Below are 14,970 nucleotides of genomic sequence, written 5' to 3'. Positions count from 1 at the left end.
TAAGGATTTTTTTAAATTGTTTTTGAAATATGAGCTAGAGAGAGCCCTGTTGGACTTCAAAAATCCAGTTTGTTTGCAAGCTATCAGTTGATAAAGGCAGATTTTTGAATGACAACTGGACTTTTTTGATCTGGAAAAATAATCAAAATGGATCCTCACATTGGCAGTTTTAGAACTATGATGTTATAGCAAAAGGTGAAGAAGTTGAAATTACTGAAATTCTAAATAAATTATGTGGGGAAAATTTCTTTGTTGCTTAAAGCTTAACATAAAGATCACCCAAGGAAACAGCTCAAGATATTATCTTGAGTCAAGGCATTGTTTGGACCTGAGAAGGAAATGCAGATGATTTGTTGGCGTATTCTTCTGTGTCAAAGTGAATTGCCTTTTTATTCAAAATTTGTCAGGAAGAGGAGATGATGAAACAATGGAGAGATATTATAAAGTTATTACTCCTCAGTCATTCTTCTGCTATGGCAATGATTGCTTTTTCATTTAGTAGCCTCACTAGATAAAGAGATATATTTATATAAACATGTTAAAATAAGTCATTACTGGTAGTATTTTTCTTTTTTTTTTTCATTAGTCCAGAGATTTTATCATGTGGCCTCATGACCTTTGTGTTAGCACCAAAACCCAAGGCAGTCATTCTGAGCAGAGATGAGAAGCATAATCAGTTTGGTGTGGATTCCAAGAGAAGTCATAGAATGTAACATTCACAGGTTTGGTCAGGGAAGATTAATAAAATCTTAAAATCCTTTTATCTTAGGTGATTTGAGTTTCTTGTCTGCATAATTTTGATATGTAAGATAAGATGTGTACAAAATCTGACATTATTACAAAAAAAACAAGGCTGTGTTTTCTGTTACAGAGAAATCAGGCTTCTGAAGGCTTCTTGTTGTTTTTGTCTTTTAGATAATTCTTGTAAGTTCTTCCCATAATGACCGTGACCAAAGCCTTTTCATAAGCACAGATGAAGGAGCCACTTTCCAGAAACAACCCATTGCTTTCTTTGTGGAAACTCTCCTTTTTCACCCAAAAGAAGAAGATAAAGTACTTGCTTATACCAAGGAAGGCAAGGTAAGGCTTGAAGATACAGCATTCCTTTGAAATTTAGGAATTGCTCTATTAAATAAAGTAATTCTGACATGCTGCTTAGTGTTGGGTTTTATGAAATAACAATTGCCCAGAAGCGAATCATGTAGTGGTTTCTTAGATTTATTTAAATATTTATTTAATTGATGTCCAAATCTATGTGGTTATGGTAGTTTCAGTCCTGGCATTTTCAGTTGTTATGGATGTTGGGAATATTTATCCTTCTGCATAATACAGTCAAATAATAATGAAACATGCTCCTCCCTAGAAAGTGACCATAAACAATTTATAGTACAGTAGCAAGTTAATGAAGTTGAAATATTGCCTCCACAGGCTGTTCATAGAATATAAAATAAACTCATACAAAACAAGCTACACACTCACATAGAAGAATAGGATTTGTGGAATCAGTGACTCTGTAGAAATGTACGATAATGATCTCCCTTATAGTGGCTTTGTACCACTTTCAAATTCAGGAGCTGTTACTGTTTGTTAATTTTTACCGTCTTTCAGATTTCTTGTGGTTAAACTGTGAAGTCAGTTTTCTGGGTGGGTTGGGCTAAGCACTGACGGATGTGCACACCATCTCTAAGTGTGTAGCTCATCTCTTTTCCACAGTGCCAAAACTGCAGCTGCAAACTTTCTGTTATTCCAGTCCTGGTAGCAGCCTTGACTCGCCTCTACCATTACTCCTGTTTTAAACTTAAATTGGTAAACTCCAGTCCATTTTACCCTCATCATGCCTCACAGAAAGTGATTGTTTATGTGGTGAGATTAGCCCGAGAAGTTGCACATACTGCAGCCAAATACTGCACTGATTCCAGTGATGTTATACCAAGTCACCCTTTTGGACATGTTTTTGAATATATAAGTTAACAGCTCATCCCACACTAATTCATGTTTACAGGGGTTTGCAAATAAGGGTAGAACTAGAATAAAAACATAACAAACCAAACTAAGTCACAAATTACACCAAATATTTTACTTTTGTTTGGTTTGAAATCCTAGCACAATTACAAATAATTTGAATGCATGTTATGTAAATAAAATGCATCAGGGAAGCCTGAAGTAATGAAAAGCCTCTGTTATGAAAATATTTTTTTTCAGTTTGGCTTTTGTTCCTGACAGTAGATATAATTACTGAATTTTTTGTAGTTACAGAGTGGCAGAATCATGAAGTGTAAGAGCCCAAAGGGTATGAACTGGTTGTCCAGCCCACAACAAGTGGGTAAAAGTATTTGTCAGAAGAGAGCAGGAGGTAGAAGTACAAAGTAAAGCAGTTGGTTTGTGTTTTGATCAATTAAGCATGTTAGGAAGATTTTTCAGGCATTTTATAATTGGATAATCTCCCCAAAGGAGTGAAGCTACTATTTGCCATGCTTAAAATATGACTGGACCAAAAAAAAAAAAATAAAAGAGGAACTATAAAAATTATTCAGTAAGGAATAGTTTGGCAGGAGTAGCTGGAAGGGTTAGGTAATCTGATACTTTTCTCAGGCTTTCAATGACACAAAAAAGAGTCAACCATAAAGACTTCCTTGACAAGTCCTACATCTTTACCTGTGTAGGAATGAAGGATGCCTTTGACTATAACTGGGTCAGTAACCTGCTTATGTTTTGTATGAAACCTGATCTATTTGGTCTAGAAGGGAGAGGAAGATAAAGTGATGTTTGCAGAGAAGGAGTTGAAAATCAAAATTGCAACTTGACACAAGAAAAGGTCACTGTACTAAAATCAATGATCGTGAGAGATAGCGTTGATCTGAAATTGCCCTGAGGAGTCAGTACACTCTAGGTTTTTGAGTTAAGTAACTTTACCTTCCCTAAAAAAGGTAGTATCAAAATATAATGCAATCTAAAACTCTAAACTGGAGGAACTATTAGCTTCTGTTACTCAAATAATTCCTTACAAAGGCACTTTGTAAGAGACTGCAAGGAGACTGCAAGGAATCAGGTCCTTCATAAATAGCAGTCAGCAAGGCTTCTTTGTCTACTGGAGCATCTTGGCCTTTTTCACAACTTTTGATTCGATTTAGGGCTTATTTCATATTGCAAAATATGCGTTGTTCTTTCATTCAGAACCCTAGATTCTGTTTAAATAAATCTCTAGACTCTAGCTGACACCATAAATGAATGCAAATCCAGTCAATGTGGTTGGATTAATCCATTTACTGCCTCAAATCTATACTCTCTTTTTCTGGCAACCCCTCAGTTATAATGAATAACAATCATCTATTTGCTGAGCCTACATAAATGCTTCTAGATTATTTTTTTAATTGTCAAGGATGCAATGGATTTAATTTTTCACTTGGAAGCAGAAAGGATGAAGTAATGGCAAAACAAAAAAATATTTCCAATATTTTTAAAATGCTTCTCCACATATTTATTGAACAAGTGAGCATAGGCAAAATTATAAGACCTATTAGACCTGTTTGCTTCAGCCAGAGATTTTAGCTGTCTACTAATATAACTGTTTTCACATCCTATCTAACCTCATTTAATAGTTTTATCATAAGTGCCTATAAAAAATACATATGGATCACTTGGGTTTTTTAATGCAGTAAGTTCAATGTGTACATAAGTTATTTTTTATCTCCGTGTTATTTTTTATATATTTCATATACTGTGTCAGTTAAAATTTCATTTGAGTTTGAATATGCCTCATTAGTCCTACTTCACTCTCCTTAACAGTGAGATTGCAGGGGCCAAACTGTTCACTCAGAAGCTGCCAGACTTTGATCTTAAATGTGTGTGTGAGCAGATAGTTTGGCTTTGGGGAAGTGGGGGTGGATTTGGTTTGGCCTTTGGCTTCTCTTGTACAGGTGTCTCTGTTCAAAGAGCAAGAATCTTTCATTTTCTGCTGAAATTCACTGATGACAAAAATATATCACTTTGTTCATGTGCCAGTGTTGTCCCTAATCCTAAACAGTTCTCTTCCCTCTTGCTGGGAACATCTGAATTCTTGGCTTTCTTTGCAGCTCAGACAACAGGGTTAGGATAGTGCATTAAATGATCATCTCTCCCAGATTTAAGCAGTCCACTGAGGGAGGTTACTCAGTGAGCAGGGACAGTTTAGAAAAATGGTAAACCCAATGGTTGTCTTCTCTGCAATGCCTGTGGTCACAGGTGTTTGAAGAAGTAAGCAGCTCAGGTTCTTCACCCTGCTCAGTCCAGTCCAGTTCATTCACAGCCACATCCAACCCCCCAAGGAGGTTGCTCAGAACAGGATGTTATAAAATACCCTGATTGCAGCAAATCCTAAGCCACATAAAATTAATAGCAAAAATTTAGCAGCAAATCAGGAGCCTGGCTCTACAGCCCTATCATTTAGATCTGAGGATGAAGAATTTTTGATCCCAAATCATTTCTCTCTGTGCATTGACTGGATCAATGAGCACTCTGATTGTAGTTTCCTACTCTGTGGTCTGTCTACTTTAATCAAGTGTGCAATGGAAGGAAGCCCAGTTATTGTGAAGTGCAGATAACTGGGAAATTCTCTTTTATCTCTAATTCAAACTTCAGTAAATTTACCCATAGAGTTTATGCTGCATTACCTCAACCTTTATCTTTGCATATTAATATTGCTGTTTTTCTATAATAGAACATAATACAGAACTGTGGGGGCTTTTTATCTTTTGTCATTGAACCTATCATTTTAAAACACAAACATTCCTGACTACTCCTTTTAAGATACTTTCCTCCAGAACATTCAGTTACTGAATTGGTGAATTCTACATCAGAGAAGAACAGTTTTATTTGCCTTTTTATCCCTCTTATTAGATATATCAAGAGAAAACCCATCTTATGTAAATTTGATCAAATAAGAAATGCATGCAGACAGCGGGGGGCTTTAAATCTGTCTTTTCAGAAACTTCCTATTTTAACTAGAGGAAACACATATTGAAGGCAAATGCTAAAGGAAGGAGATTTATTAAGAGCTATTTTAGATCCCACATTATTCTGGGGGAGAACATCTTTCATCTGCAGTTTTGATATCCATCCATATCATTAGCATTTGGTTTTTTTTGCCAGAGGGGAACTGTTTGTGGAGAAGGTGGAGCTGGAATCCTTCTCCTCCAGGCCTCTGGAGGCCTTGTGCCTCTGTGCTGAAGGACCACTTCTCGTGGGTTACAAATTAGTGTCTGTGGAGCAAACCCATAAGTGCGTCTTTCATCAAATCTCTTAAGCATTTCTGTAATATATTTTGGTCCTATTTTATCAGAGTTTTAAATGCACTGACTTCCTAGCTTAATTAGTTTTGATGGCATTAAGGCTTGAAGCATAAAGGAAACATTTGTTCTTCTTTGGTCAATGAATGGGAAGAAGGAGAAGTGCCCTTTTTACCATCCCTCTTGTGTAACCATGCTGAGGTAAAAAAAAAAAAAATCTGACCCTAAATGAATTGTGTTTTCACAGTAAACAAAAAGTCATTGTTGCAGCATTTTCTTTATTATAGATGATATTTTAAAATAGTTTCCCTATGAAAAGCAGTTACTCTGGAAAACAAGGTACTGAGCTCCTGGTAATGTGTTTTTGGGCTTGTTTCATTTTTTTCTTTTAATTTGTGTACAATCTGTCTTTCTAATAGTGATATAGGGCCTGTCTTTGAAGATGTACAGTATTATCAGTTTCCTATAATCTAATTTTTCACCTTCTTTTCTCCTTTTCTAGATTTATGTATCTATTGACTTGGGGAAAAAATGGAATCTTCTGCAGGAACGAGTTTCTAAAGATCATTTCTTTTGGTAAGAAGTCTGTTATTTTTGAAATAATAAAATGAGCAAAGAAAGTATTTAATTCTCATCCAGAAGATGTTTACAGAGGTATGGATGGGGATGGTGTGAGCCTTGGCATCCTTTGCAGATGATGGCAATGTTTCTGTATCCTCTATTGCAAAGTCATACTCATGCCAGGGATCATGCTGAGTATCAGCACATGGAAGGGTTATAGGTCTGGATCTGTGGAGCCCAAGATTTAAAGAAAGCTGCAATGTTGAATGAAATTGCTCTCCATTTTACAGGTGAAATTGATCTTTAGAAAGGAGAGGAGTCTTTTTGCGGAGAAAGATCTATAATTTTTTTTTTAAGAGAGGCTGAAACATACCTACTAACTGGAGTCATATATACACTTGCACCACTAAGGAAACTGGTGAAAATGTGACTTTATTGAGAACATATATATCTAATTATTTCATTTTCAGCTCAAGTGTTGTGCAGGTATCTCACATTGTGTATATGTGTCTCACAAAGTATTTAAGGAGTGATTTAAACAGGTTGACAAAATGTTTGAAAAGTTATTTGTTATTCTCCTTATTTTAACAGATAATTTTTTTTAATGGTATAGCTTCTTTAAAACAAAAATTAAACTTTTGATAGTGTTTCAATTAATTTTATTTTTTAAATTGGTCAATTTGACACTCCCACCTTTCACATTTAATTTTGGTGTGTAAGTACGTATTTTTTTATTATAGTTTTAAGTCATACTACACTAAACACTTGTGTTCCCTAAATGGCTTTGAACTTCTAAGTGGACTCTGATCCTTGCCAGTTGTGCAAAGTATAGTTTTCCATATGTCTGTGGAAACATATCTGGCTTTTGGTGGTAATTTTGTGGTGTGCTGGGGGTGTTGCCAGTATTGCAATAGATGCCTGATCTTGGTTTCATCTGTGACCCTCCCAATTTTTCATGCAGTTGTTTCACTCTTGTGTTGAAAAAAATACTCATCCTGGCCCCACCTGAGGTAAAAAAAAGCAACAGAACAAAACTTGCACAAACTGATTGCAAAGCACACAGAGGTGTTATGGTGCCTGCAGATACATGGCCACTGCCGAAGCATAATTTGGTGAGCCAAGGGCATGCTGCACGTGTGCTGATGCTGCTGCTGCAGCCAGGCAGGGGGAAGGTTGAGTCTGGGGCAGGGGCACAGGGACGGTTCAAACCCTGTCTGAAAGAGCTGGGAGCACAAGACCTAACCTGCCCTGCTGCCCCGTTGGCCTCATTAGCCCTGGGCACAACACACACAAGATTTTTCACACTTCCAAGTGCCTCATTTTCAATCTGCAACCTACTTATTGCCCATAATTTTATATAAGTAGCCTATGGTTGGGTTGTATTTGGGTTGTATATCTGATTTATTCCAGTTGCCCTCAACTTCATCTGCTGAAACAGTTGAGTTGAGCAGACACTTTCTGCTTACCTGCTCCTGCAAAGTATAGATTTGGACAGCTATTGAACGGCTTATTTCTGCACAGCAGATGGAGTTTCATAGGCCATACACTTTGCAGGTCTTTTAAATACCCTGTGGAAAGGTATGATTGTTTTTAAGTAGCACTGTGTGTCAGAAATGTCATATCTGCCTTATAACCGAGATTATATGGGATGTAAATCATGAGGGCATGTGGTTATATGTCTTTAATAAAAACATTTTAAAATGCATAAAGTCTGGAAACCATCCAAGTCAATAACAGGTAAGAAATAGTAGTGGGAGCCTCTCTCTCACAGACTTTTTCTATTGGAGTTTTTGCTCATCTGACACTTAGCACACTTAAGTTATGAAAAATACAGAAAGCCACTGAAATGTGTCTCAGTTTTGCTCCAACCCAAATAATTTGTCTCTGTTTTCAGTATGTAAAGATTAAGGTCTTTGAGGGCATGTTTAATATTAAGTCTGTATTTTGCTGTTTCCTTATGTTTCCTTATATCATTTGATAGGGATAACTCCAATGTAGTTCTTCAAAGTCATGGTTGTTCATAAATGTTACATTCCTCACAAATAAGAATTATAAATTTGAAGATTCTGTACATTTATGACCAGTAGAAATATTTTTTAGGGGGTTGTTTTTCTCTTTTCTATATCACCAGAGTGATTTCTCTCAAAAACTGTATCAGCCAGCAACAGCAAGGGTTTGGAAGCAGATGTTCAGCGCATCACTACCAAATTATCCTTCTCATAAACTTACATAGAACAAAGATCTATATTTTACTTCTTTCTCATATGGAAATTTGCAATTTATAAAGAATGAGCTGTGAGTGGAGAGTTGGACATGCTTGCTTTCCAGCGGGAGTTTGTCTGTCGTGTGAGACTTTCCAGTATTTCATGGCCTTTGTCACCCAAATTTTCTGAGTGATAGATAGAAACAAGTGTTTGGTCATTTTCAACAGATGTAAGAATTGGGCTTTGTAATAGCTTGACTGTAAGGACAAGTCTAGTGTTGTTTTCCTGTCAGTGTACATCTGATGTGTTAAAAATATTGTGCCAAACTAATTGTACATCTCATGATAAATGAGGGCATGTCTCTTGCTGATCATGGTTGCCTGTGCCAAGAACATTTCACTGGGCAGATCTTTAGCAGATGTTTCCTCTTTGATTTCAATTTGATCTTTGCCACTGAGGTTAATAATATAGCCTAAGATTCTTATTTCAGTCTGGTAACTAGAAATATTATCAGTCATAATATTTTCCTGTGCTTTGTAGAAACCATTTTTTCTGTGCCTCCAGAAGCAGCCAGATCTTCATGCATTTCCTGAAAAAGCTTTTCTTTCTGTTTTAAAAAGAAATGAAGATCTAAATACAATTAATTTCATAGATGTGTTATGTATTTATATTAAGGGAAGGTCAGTCGAGACTGAGTATTCTAAATATTTATGTTCAGAAACATATTATAGATTTATAAGCAAATATATTACTATCATCTTCAAGGGCTTATTTGCTTTCCAAGTGTTCTTGATCCTTCCTTAAATATATTTTTAGATTTTATGTGTGGAATTTGATTTTTCATGATAGTGAAATGGAAATATTATTGGCATCAGTGGAAAATGTGTACAACCATCTCTAATTTAGGACCACAGAATATTTTCTTCTGTGATACGGTGTGATCTTTTCTCACACCATTGTAGCTGATTTTTGTATTCAATTCATTTATTCTTTTGGAAGAGAAAGCTGGCTAACCCTTCATAAGAGCTGGTCTTCTCCTAGCATTTTAGGAGGCAAAGGAGGCTTCCCAGAGAGCTGGTTGATGCCCCAGGCCTGTCAGTGTTTACGAGGCATTTGGGCAATGCCATCAACCACTTGCTTTAAATTTTGGTCAGTGTTAAATAGGTCAGGCAGTGGGACTGGAAGGTTGCTGTCAGTACCTTCCGACTGAAATAGTTTATTCTACCCTATTCTAAAACCAAAGAGTTATAAAGCAAAAGCATGAGAGGCAGATTTGAAACTAACAAAAAATACTGTCACACTGTAATTAAAAAGAATTGCATCAACACATAGAAAGTAAATCTTATATTTCTGTATAAATACTAATTAGCATTTTTTTTTTAATTTTGAGCAACTTCTTTTTCTGTAAAATTAAGAAACTTTACTTGCTTTGACCAGTTTTACTTGTGCCTACAAACTGCATTTGCCCAATGTGATGATTTCTGTTTAGATGTTATAGCACCCATCCTTTATAACAGATTTTTTTTCAGTTCTTGGTGCATTTGTAGCATGGAATGCAATGATATGAGCTATCCCAGCCAAACATCAAACACCCACCCATTAGATGGTATATAACTGCTTTTGTGTGTGAAGCCCATTTTGAAAAGTGCTGCATTAAGTGGTAATCCTTGAGAAGAAGAAAGAGTGGTGGCGTTTGGGATTCCTCTAGGTCTGCTGCTATTCTTCTCAAGTCCCCAAGGCTTATGCAGCATTGAGAAATCCTTTTGATTTCTCAAAATAGGTCTCAGTAATACATTAGCAAAGAATAGATTGTGAATCAGCTGTCTACACCAGCACAAATATACCCTGGGATGGTAAGAAATGAATTGGTAATTACCAGAGAATTAGGCTCAACACATTTCTTTTATGACTATCTAGAGCCTTTGGAATTCTTTATGCTTGACTCACTTGGATATTTGGATCCTATGCTATGGGCATCTGTTCTTATTTTTAGCTACAAGTCTTCCATTTTCTTGAGAGGTAATAACATAAAAATAAAAAATGATGAGTTTATTTCGATAAGCAGTTGTTCTCCAGGGACAAAGTTCTATTCTCATAATGAAATTCCATAGAGATACTCAGTCACAGCTGTACCCATTTATGTCAAATGTAGTGGGTGCCTGGCTGTTCAAGGGTCGGGTGAAAGAGAGGATTTCAGCCATGTTATGTCCTGAAGGAGAGAAATGCAAAGAGGATTTCATTGAGCCTTTGTCACTGAATTTTTCACTTGTGTGTAAAGCCAAGAATCTGTATGGGCAGTTATTCTTATGTTTGACTTAATCACTTGAAAAAGGTTTTGTTTTTGTTTCTGTGTGATGAAGTGTGTGACTGGTTCATGTGGCAAGGTTTGGTAGCAGGAGTGTTCAGAGCTTCTGTGGGATGAGATCAGGAGCTGCCCTCATGTCAGACAGAGCCAGTTCCAGCCAGCTCAAAGGAAAACTCTCCACTGGCCACACTGAGCCTGTGGGTGAGGCTGGTGGTGCCTCTGTGATAAGAGATTAAAGAAAGAGTAAAAAGTGCACAACAGGTGTGAGAATATGTGAGAGGAACAGCATTGCAGACACCAAGGTCAGTGCAGAAGGAGAGGGAAGAAGTGCTTTGAGTGCCAGGTTAGAGACACCCCTGCAGCCTGTGGTGAAGGCCATGGTAAGGCATTATTCTACCCTGTTATTCATAAGCAATAAATTAAATTACTCTTCCCCAAATCAAGTCTGTTTCACCTGTGACAGTAATTGATGAGTGAGCTCCCTGTCTTTATCTCCACTCTTGAGCTTTTAATTATATTTTCTCTCTCTGTCCTGCTAAGATGGGACAGAGAGAGAGTAGCTTGTGAGCATCTTGTGGCCAGCCAAGGTGAACCTAAGGCAGGGAAAAACCACAGTAGCTCTTCTGTTTGGACAAACATGGCAGGAAAAACGTTTTTTAGTCATAGGAAAAAAACTATAACAGAACATGCTGGCTGTGTAAGGCATTGACTGAATCATTAAAGGTGTGTCTTTTGAAGTAGATGGGAAGGCTGCAAGGCCCGAAACACAAATCAGTCCTAAGCAGATTTATTTTTAGGCAATATGAATCAAATAATAGGTTTTTCTTCCTAAATAACCAGCTTGCCAAGAGTCAATGCCATTTTAAACTAATTAGTGAAAATATTTGTATATTTTTGATCTGCTTTCTAAGCATGGCAGTGCCATTAAGCCAATTGCTAGAAATCAGGGAACATGTTACTTTTTGGATAAACTTTATATTCCAAGATTATGCGAGGAGCAAATTGAGGCATCCGGGAAGTTTTCAGATGGCCTTTTTTGGGGGGGTCCTGCACATCAGCAAGCATGGTTGTCTGGATTTGGTTTTGTTTTCAGATGTCTTGTTTGAAGTTGTCACTTCATTAATAATCACCCAAATGAACTGCATCAAATGTTTAACAATGAAGGGATCCACTGGAGGTAGGGAAGACATTTGTCCAGAGCAGACTGTACTTATTAGTGTTTGCAGACAATTGATCCCCTACAAAATGAGCCTGGACTACTGGAAACAAAGGGTTTCCTGCTTGAAGTAAAATTGAATCATAATTATTATTGAAGGGACTGATGCTTATGATTTACATTTTGAGATGTGTACTATTACATTCAGTGGTGATTAACTGAATCATGGTATTCATGATAATAATAATGAATATGGCATAACTGTGAAATTTCAGGTCAATATTGGTGTTTTCCTAATGCTGCACTGAACAAGAGGAAGAAAATATTGGGGCATTTAGGGAAAAATAGAGGTAGTTATATAAAAGAAAAGATGTTATTAAAATAATACCAAAAGTCTCTCATAAAACTTTTAACAGAAAATTCTAAATTCTTAGAATTTCAGTATAGTTATTTAAAACTACAAAATATCTAATGTTTGTACCATGAAATATACCTTTATACACCTACTAAGACAAACACAAAGAGCTTTGCAGTCACCTCCTTTGCACCATTTTCATGCTGATATAATGCTGTTCAGGTCAGTGAAATTACCTGGTGAATCACTAATGCAAAACTTATGAAGAACTAGGTCATAGAACAGCTAATCTTTCAGGAGAACTTCTATAAAGTGTAAAAAACTCATATGCATAAGAAAACTAATCCCTCAAAAAAATTTCTAAAATTACATTTTGCAGAACTATTTTTCCCAAGAGGCTCAACATGGTGTCAGACAAGCACAAGGGAGATAATGGGAGTTAGTGTTCACAGAAAAGGGAATAAGCATATTGAGGCTGCTTTTATTTACACCATCCTGCAGTCAAGTTGCAATATTTTAATTCTGAAGTGTTGTAACCACCCTGTTATGTGATCTAAAGTGTTGGTGTGTTGCACTTGCTTTATCCCACATGGTACACTTGGTCAAGAAATGTTTCTTTTCCTAGAGGAAAGCATGTCTGAGCTGAAAGTTAGTCTGAATTTCATTGGAAAACTCAGCAGTTGAATGTAAAAGATTTAAAAGTCAACCAGAAAACCCTGAGTTTACCTAAGTAAAACTTCTAAGCAGACAAGTGGTCCCGGACTGCTGAGGTGAGAACATTTTAATTGCAAAGTACTTTGAGAAGAGTGGGGGAATTTTAACCAAACCAAAAGTAACCACTACTGAAATTGAGAAAAAAAAGAGATAGTTTATAAGAAAATGCTTGTTGTATTTGGAGGGAAAAAATATTAGAACTTATTCTAAAATGTCAACCAAAAAGAAAGAAGCTTTCAGATTATCAGGGTCCATTGCATCTGTGCTTTATAAGACAGAAGTCCTATCCTAATCCAGCTGGGGAACAGTAAACTGTCCTTGTGAATGGATGTGTGGTCACAATGCTCACACCAGTAAAATGCATTTATGTTGTGGTAGTAGCACATTTGTAAATGAAATTGCAAAAAAACCCTGACTTTGTCTTACATTCCTCCCTCAAAATGAAAAAGTATGAAACTGAGCTTTCCTTTTCAGAGGGCCACATAAGGTTTGTGTTCCTGTATGCATCTTGTCTGCCTGGTATTTTCAGAAGCTCAGCAGAGGGCCTTGCTCTGTGTTTAGCCTGCAGAGCATCACACAACTTTTCCTCTGGTTCATGATTTAAGCACAAGTGAAATAACTGTATTATCTTTTAAGTGCTGTTGGCAGAGGAGTCCACTGAAATGAGATTAGTTTATTCTTCAGGGATATAGCTTCAAATTCTCAATATTAGTTATACTCTCTTCTGGAGATTTTCTTAGCAGCTGTAAGAGATTTGGTCTTTTTTCAATAAAAGAAGAAAGGACTATTCCTAAGTGTTTTTAAAGCCGGGAAAAGGGACTTTGGAGTTCAGAAAATCTGCTCCATAGCTGACATTTAAAAGTAGCCTTTGAGGGTGTAACATCCTCATTGAGTAAATAGTGTCTGCTGCTAGAGTTCATCAGTACAATTGGAGTAATGAAAAACACAAATAATATTTTTGAAATATTCTGTGTAATTTATAATTAATAAATAATTATAATTAATAACAGTCTAAAGGAGAAAAGTAGTCTGGGTAAGAAAGTTTCATTCTGCAGTGTTCATTAAAACAGATCAGTTACAACTTCTTTCTCTGAAAAATTACACTGGAAACAAAATTTGAATCTACATGTGTCAGCTGCCGCTGTTAGGAGGAGCATGTAGAAGTGAGATCATTGTAATTCTGAGCTGTTGAAATAAAGATGAGAAGGTAAAGATATTGACAAATACCTCAAACTGTGCTTATGAAATCATGTGTGATAAATTATAGATACAAGAAATCATTTCAGAAGTACCCAAAAACTTTCTTTGCATTATTGATGTTTATTAGCATCTCAGGCTCAGGCACAGAAAATTCAACCCAAAAGTTTCTTTGGTTCAGCTGCCTGAGGTCCAAGACTAAAAGTAAAATATTCAGCACACATTTTCTTCCCTCAAATTGCTGACTACAGAGTTATAGCAGGTTTGATTTTGTGTTGTGGCTATCTAGAAACATAGATAACAGCACATACAGCACAAAAGTTCACAGATCCCTTCCCTCTGCTCATTTATATTTTCATGAGACGTCAGTGGATCTAAAATCTTCTCTAACCTAAGTGTTGCCTCCAAAGTGCTGAAACAGTTTGTGTTTGAGGGATCAAATTCTTAATAAATACAAGATTTTTCCATGCATTTGCTAAAAAAAAAAATCACACTATAAGTTTCTCTGACATCTTATGGCTTGGAGGGGGCTCATCTCTCCCCCTCCCTTTCCCCCTTTGGCCTGATCATTTATCTTACTAGAGAAAACCAGCATATGTGATTATTTCTGATTGTTATGCAGCAGTGGAAATCATCCAGTTTCTTCCCCCTGGCCTGTGTTCCTGAGGAGCCACCCATTACTGAGTCTGAGTTTTAACCACTCCTCATAAATCACTGCTACTAAAACCATTAAACAATGATGCAATTTCAGTCCTAAGTATAGCTTTATGGCATTTGATTGTTAATAATTGTATCAAAATTATAATCTTCTCTTAAGTATCTTAATGGACCTTTTTAATATCTGCATCCAGCTGCACTTTATCACTCAATGGATCTCCTTTGCATGTCTTCAGCTCACATTTTCTGCCTCAGTGACTCTTGCCCTGCCAGTGAAGGGCCTTGAGAAAAGTGATGTGGGAGTGGGACTGGGTTCTGCTTCACGTTGTGACAGCCCAAAGCTGGCTCTGCAGAATCTGCCTGACTGATGGCAATAGAAGGGCCAGAAAGAAGCACAGTTGGGGCTGCCATTGCCAGGCTGGGATGGGAGCCCTGAGGGCAGAAAACTCATCTTTTGGCTGAGCATATTTGACATGAGAGATATTGGGAGAAAATCATCCTGTATTCCCATTATACCTTTACAAAGTTAAACTGTACCTTGATCAACTCTGACTGAA

The 14,970-nt window shown here is 36.7% G+C and overlaps 1 protein-coding gene across 1 annotated transcript in view; it reads left to right on the top strand.

Moving 5' to 3' along the window:
* SORCS2 (sortilin related VPS10 domain containing receptor 2) overlaps positions 1-14,970 on the top strand; it is a 527,396-nt gene that overhangs the window by 425,949 nt on the left and 86,477 nt on the right. Inside the window, 2 exon segments of the mRNA XM_058804337.1 lie at positions 916-1,080; positions 5,767-5,840. Coding sequence (XP_058660320.1) covers positions 916-1,080; positions 5,767-5,840 — 239 coding nt within the window.

This window comes from Ammospiza caudacuta, chromosome 4 (assembly GCF_027887145.1).
Source record: "Ammospiza caudacuta isolate bAmmCau1 chromosome 4, bAmmCau1.pri, whole genome shotgun sequence".
Lineage (NCBI taxonomy): Eukaryota > Metazoa > Chordata > Aves > Passeriformes > Passerellidae > Ammospiza > Ammospiza caudacuta.
This window is presented reverse-complemented; position numbering and strand designations above follow the sequence as displayed.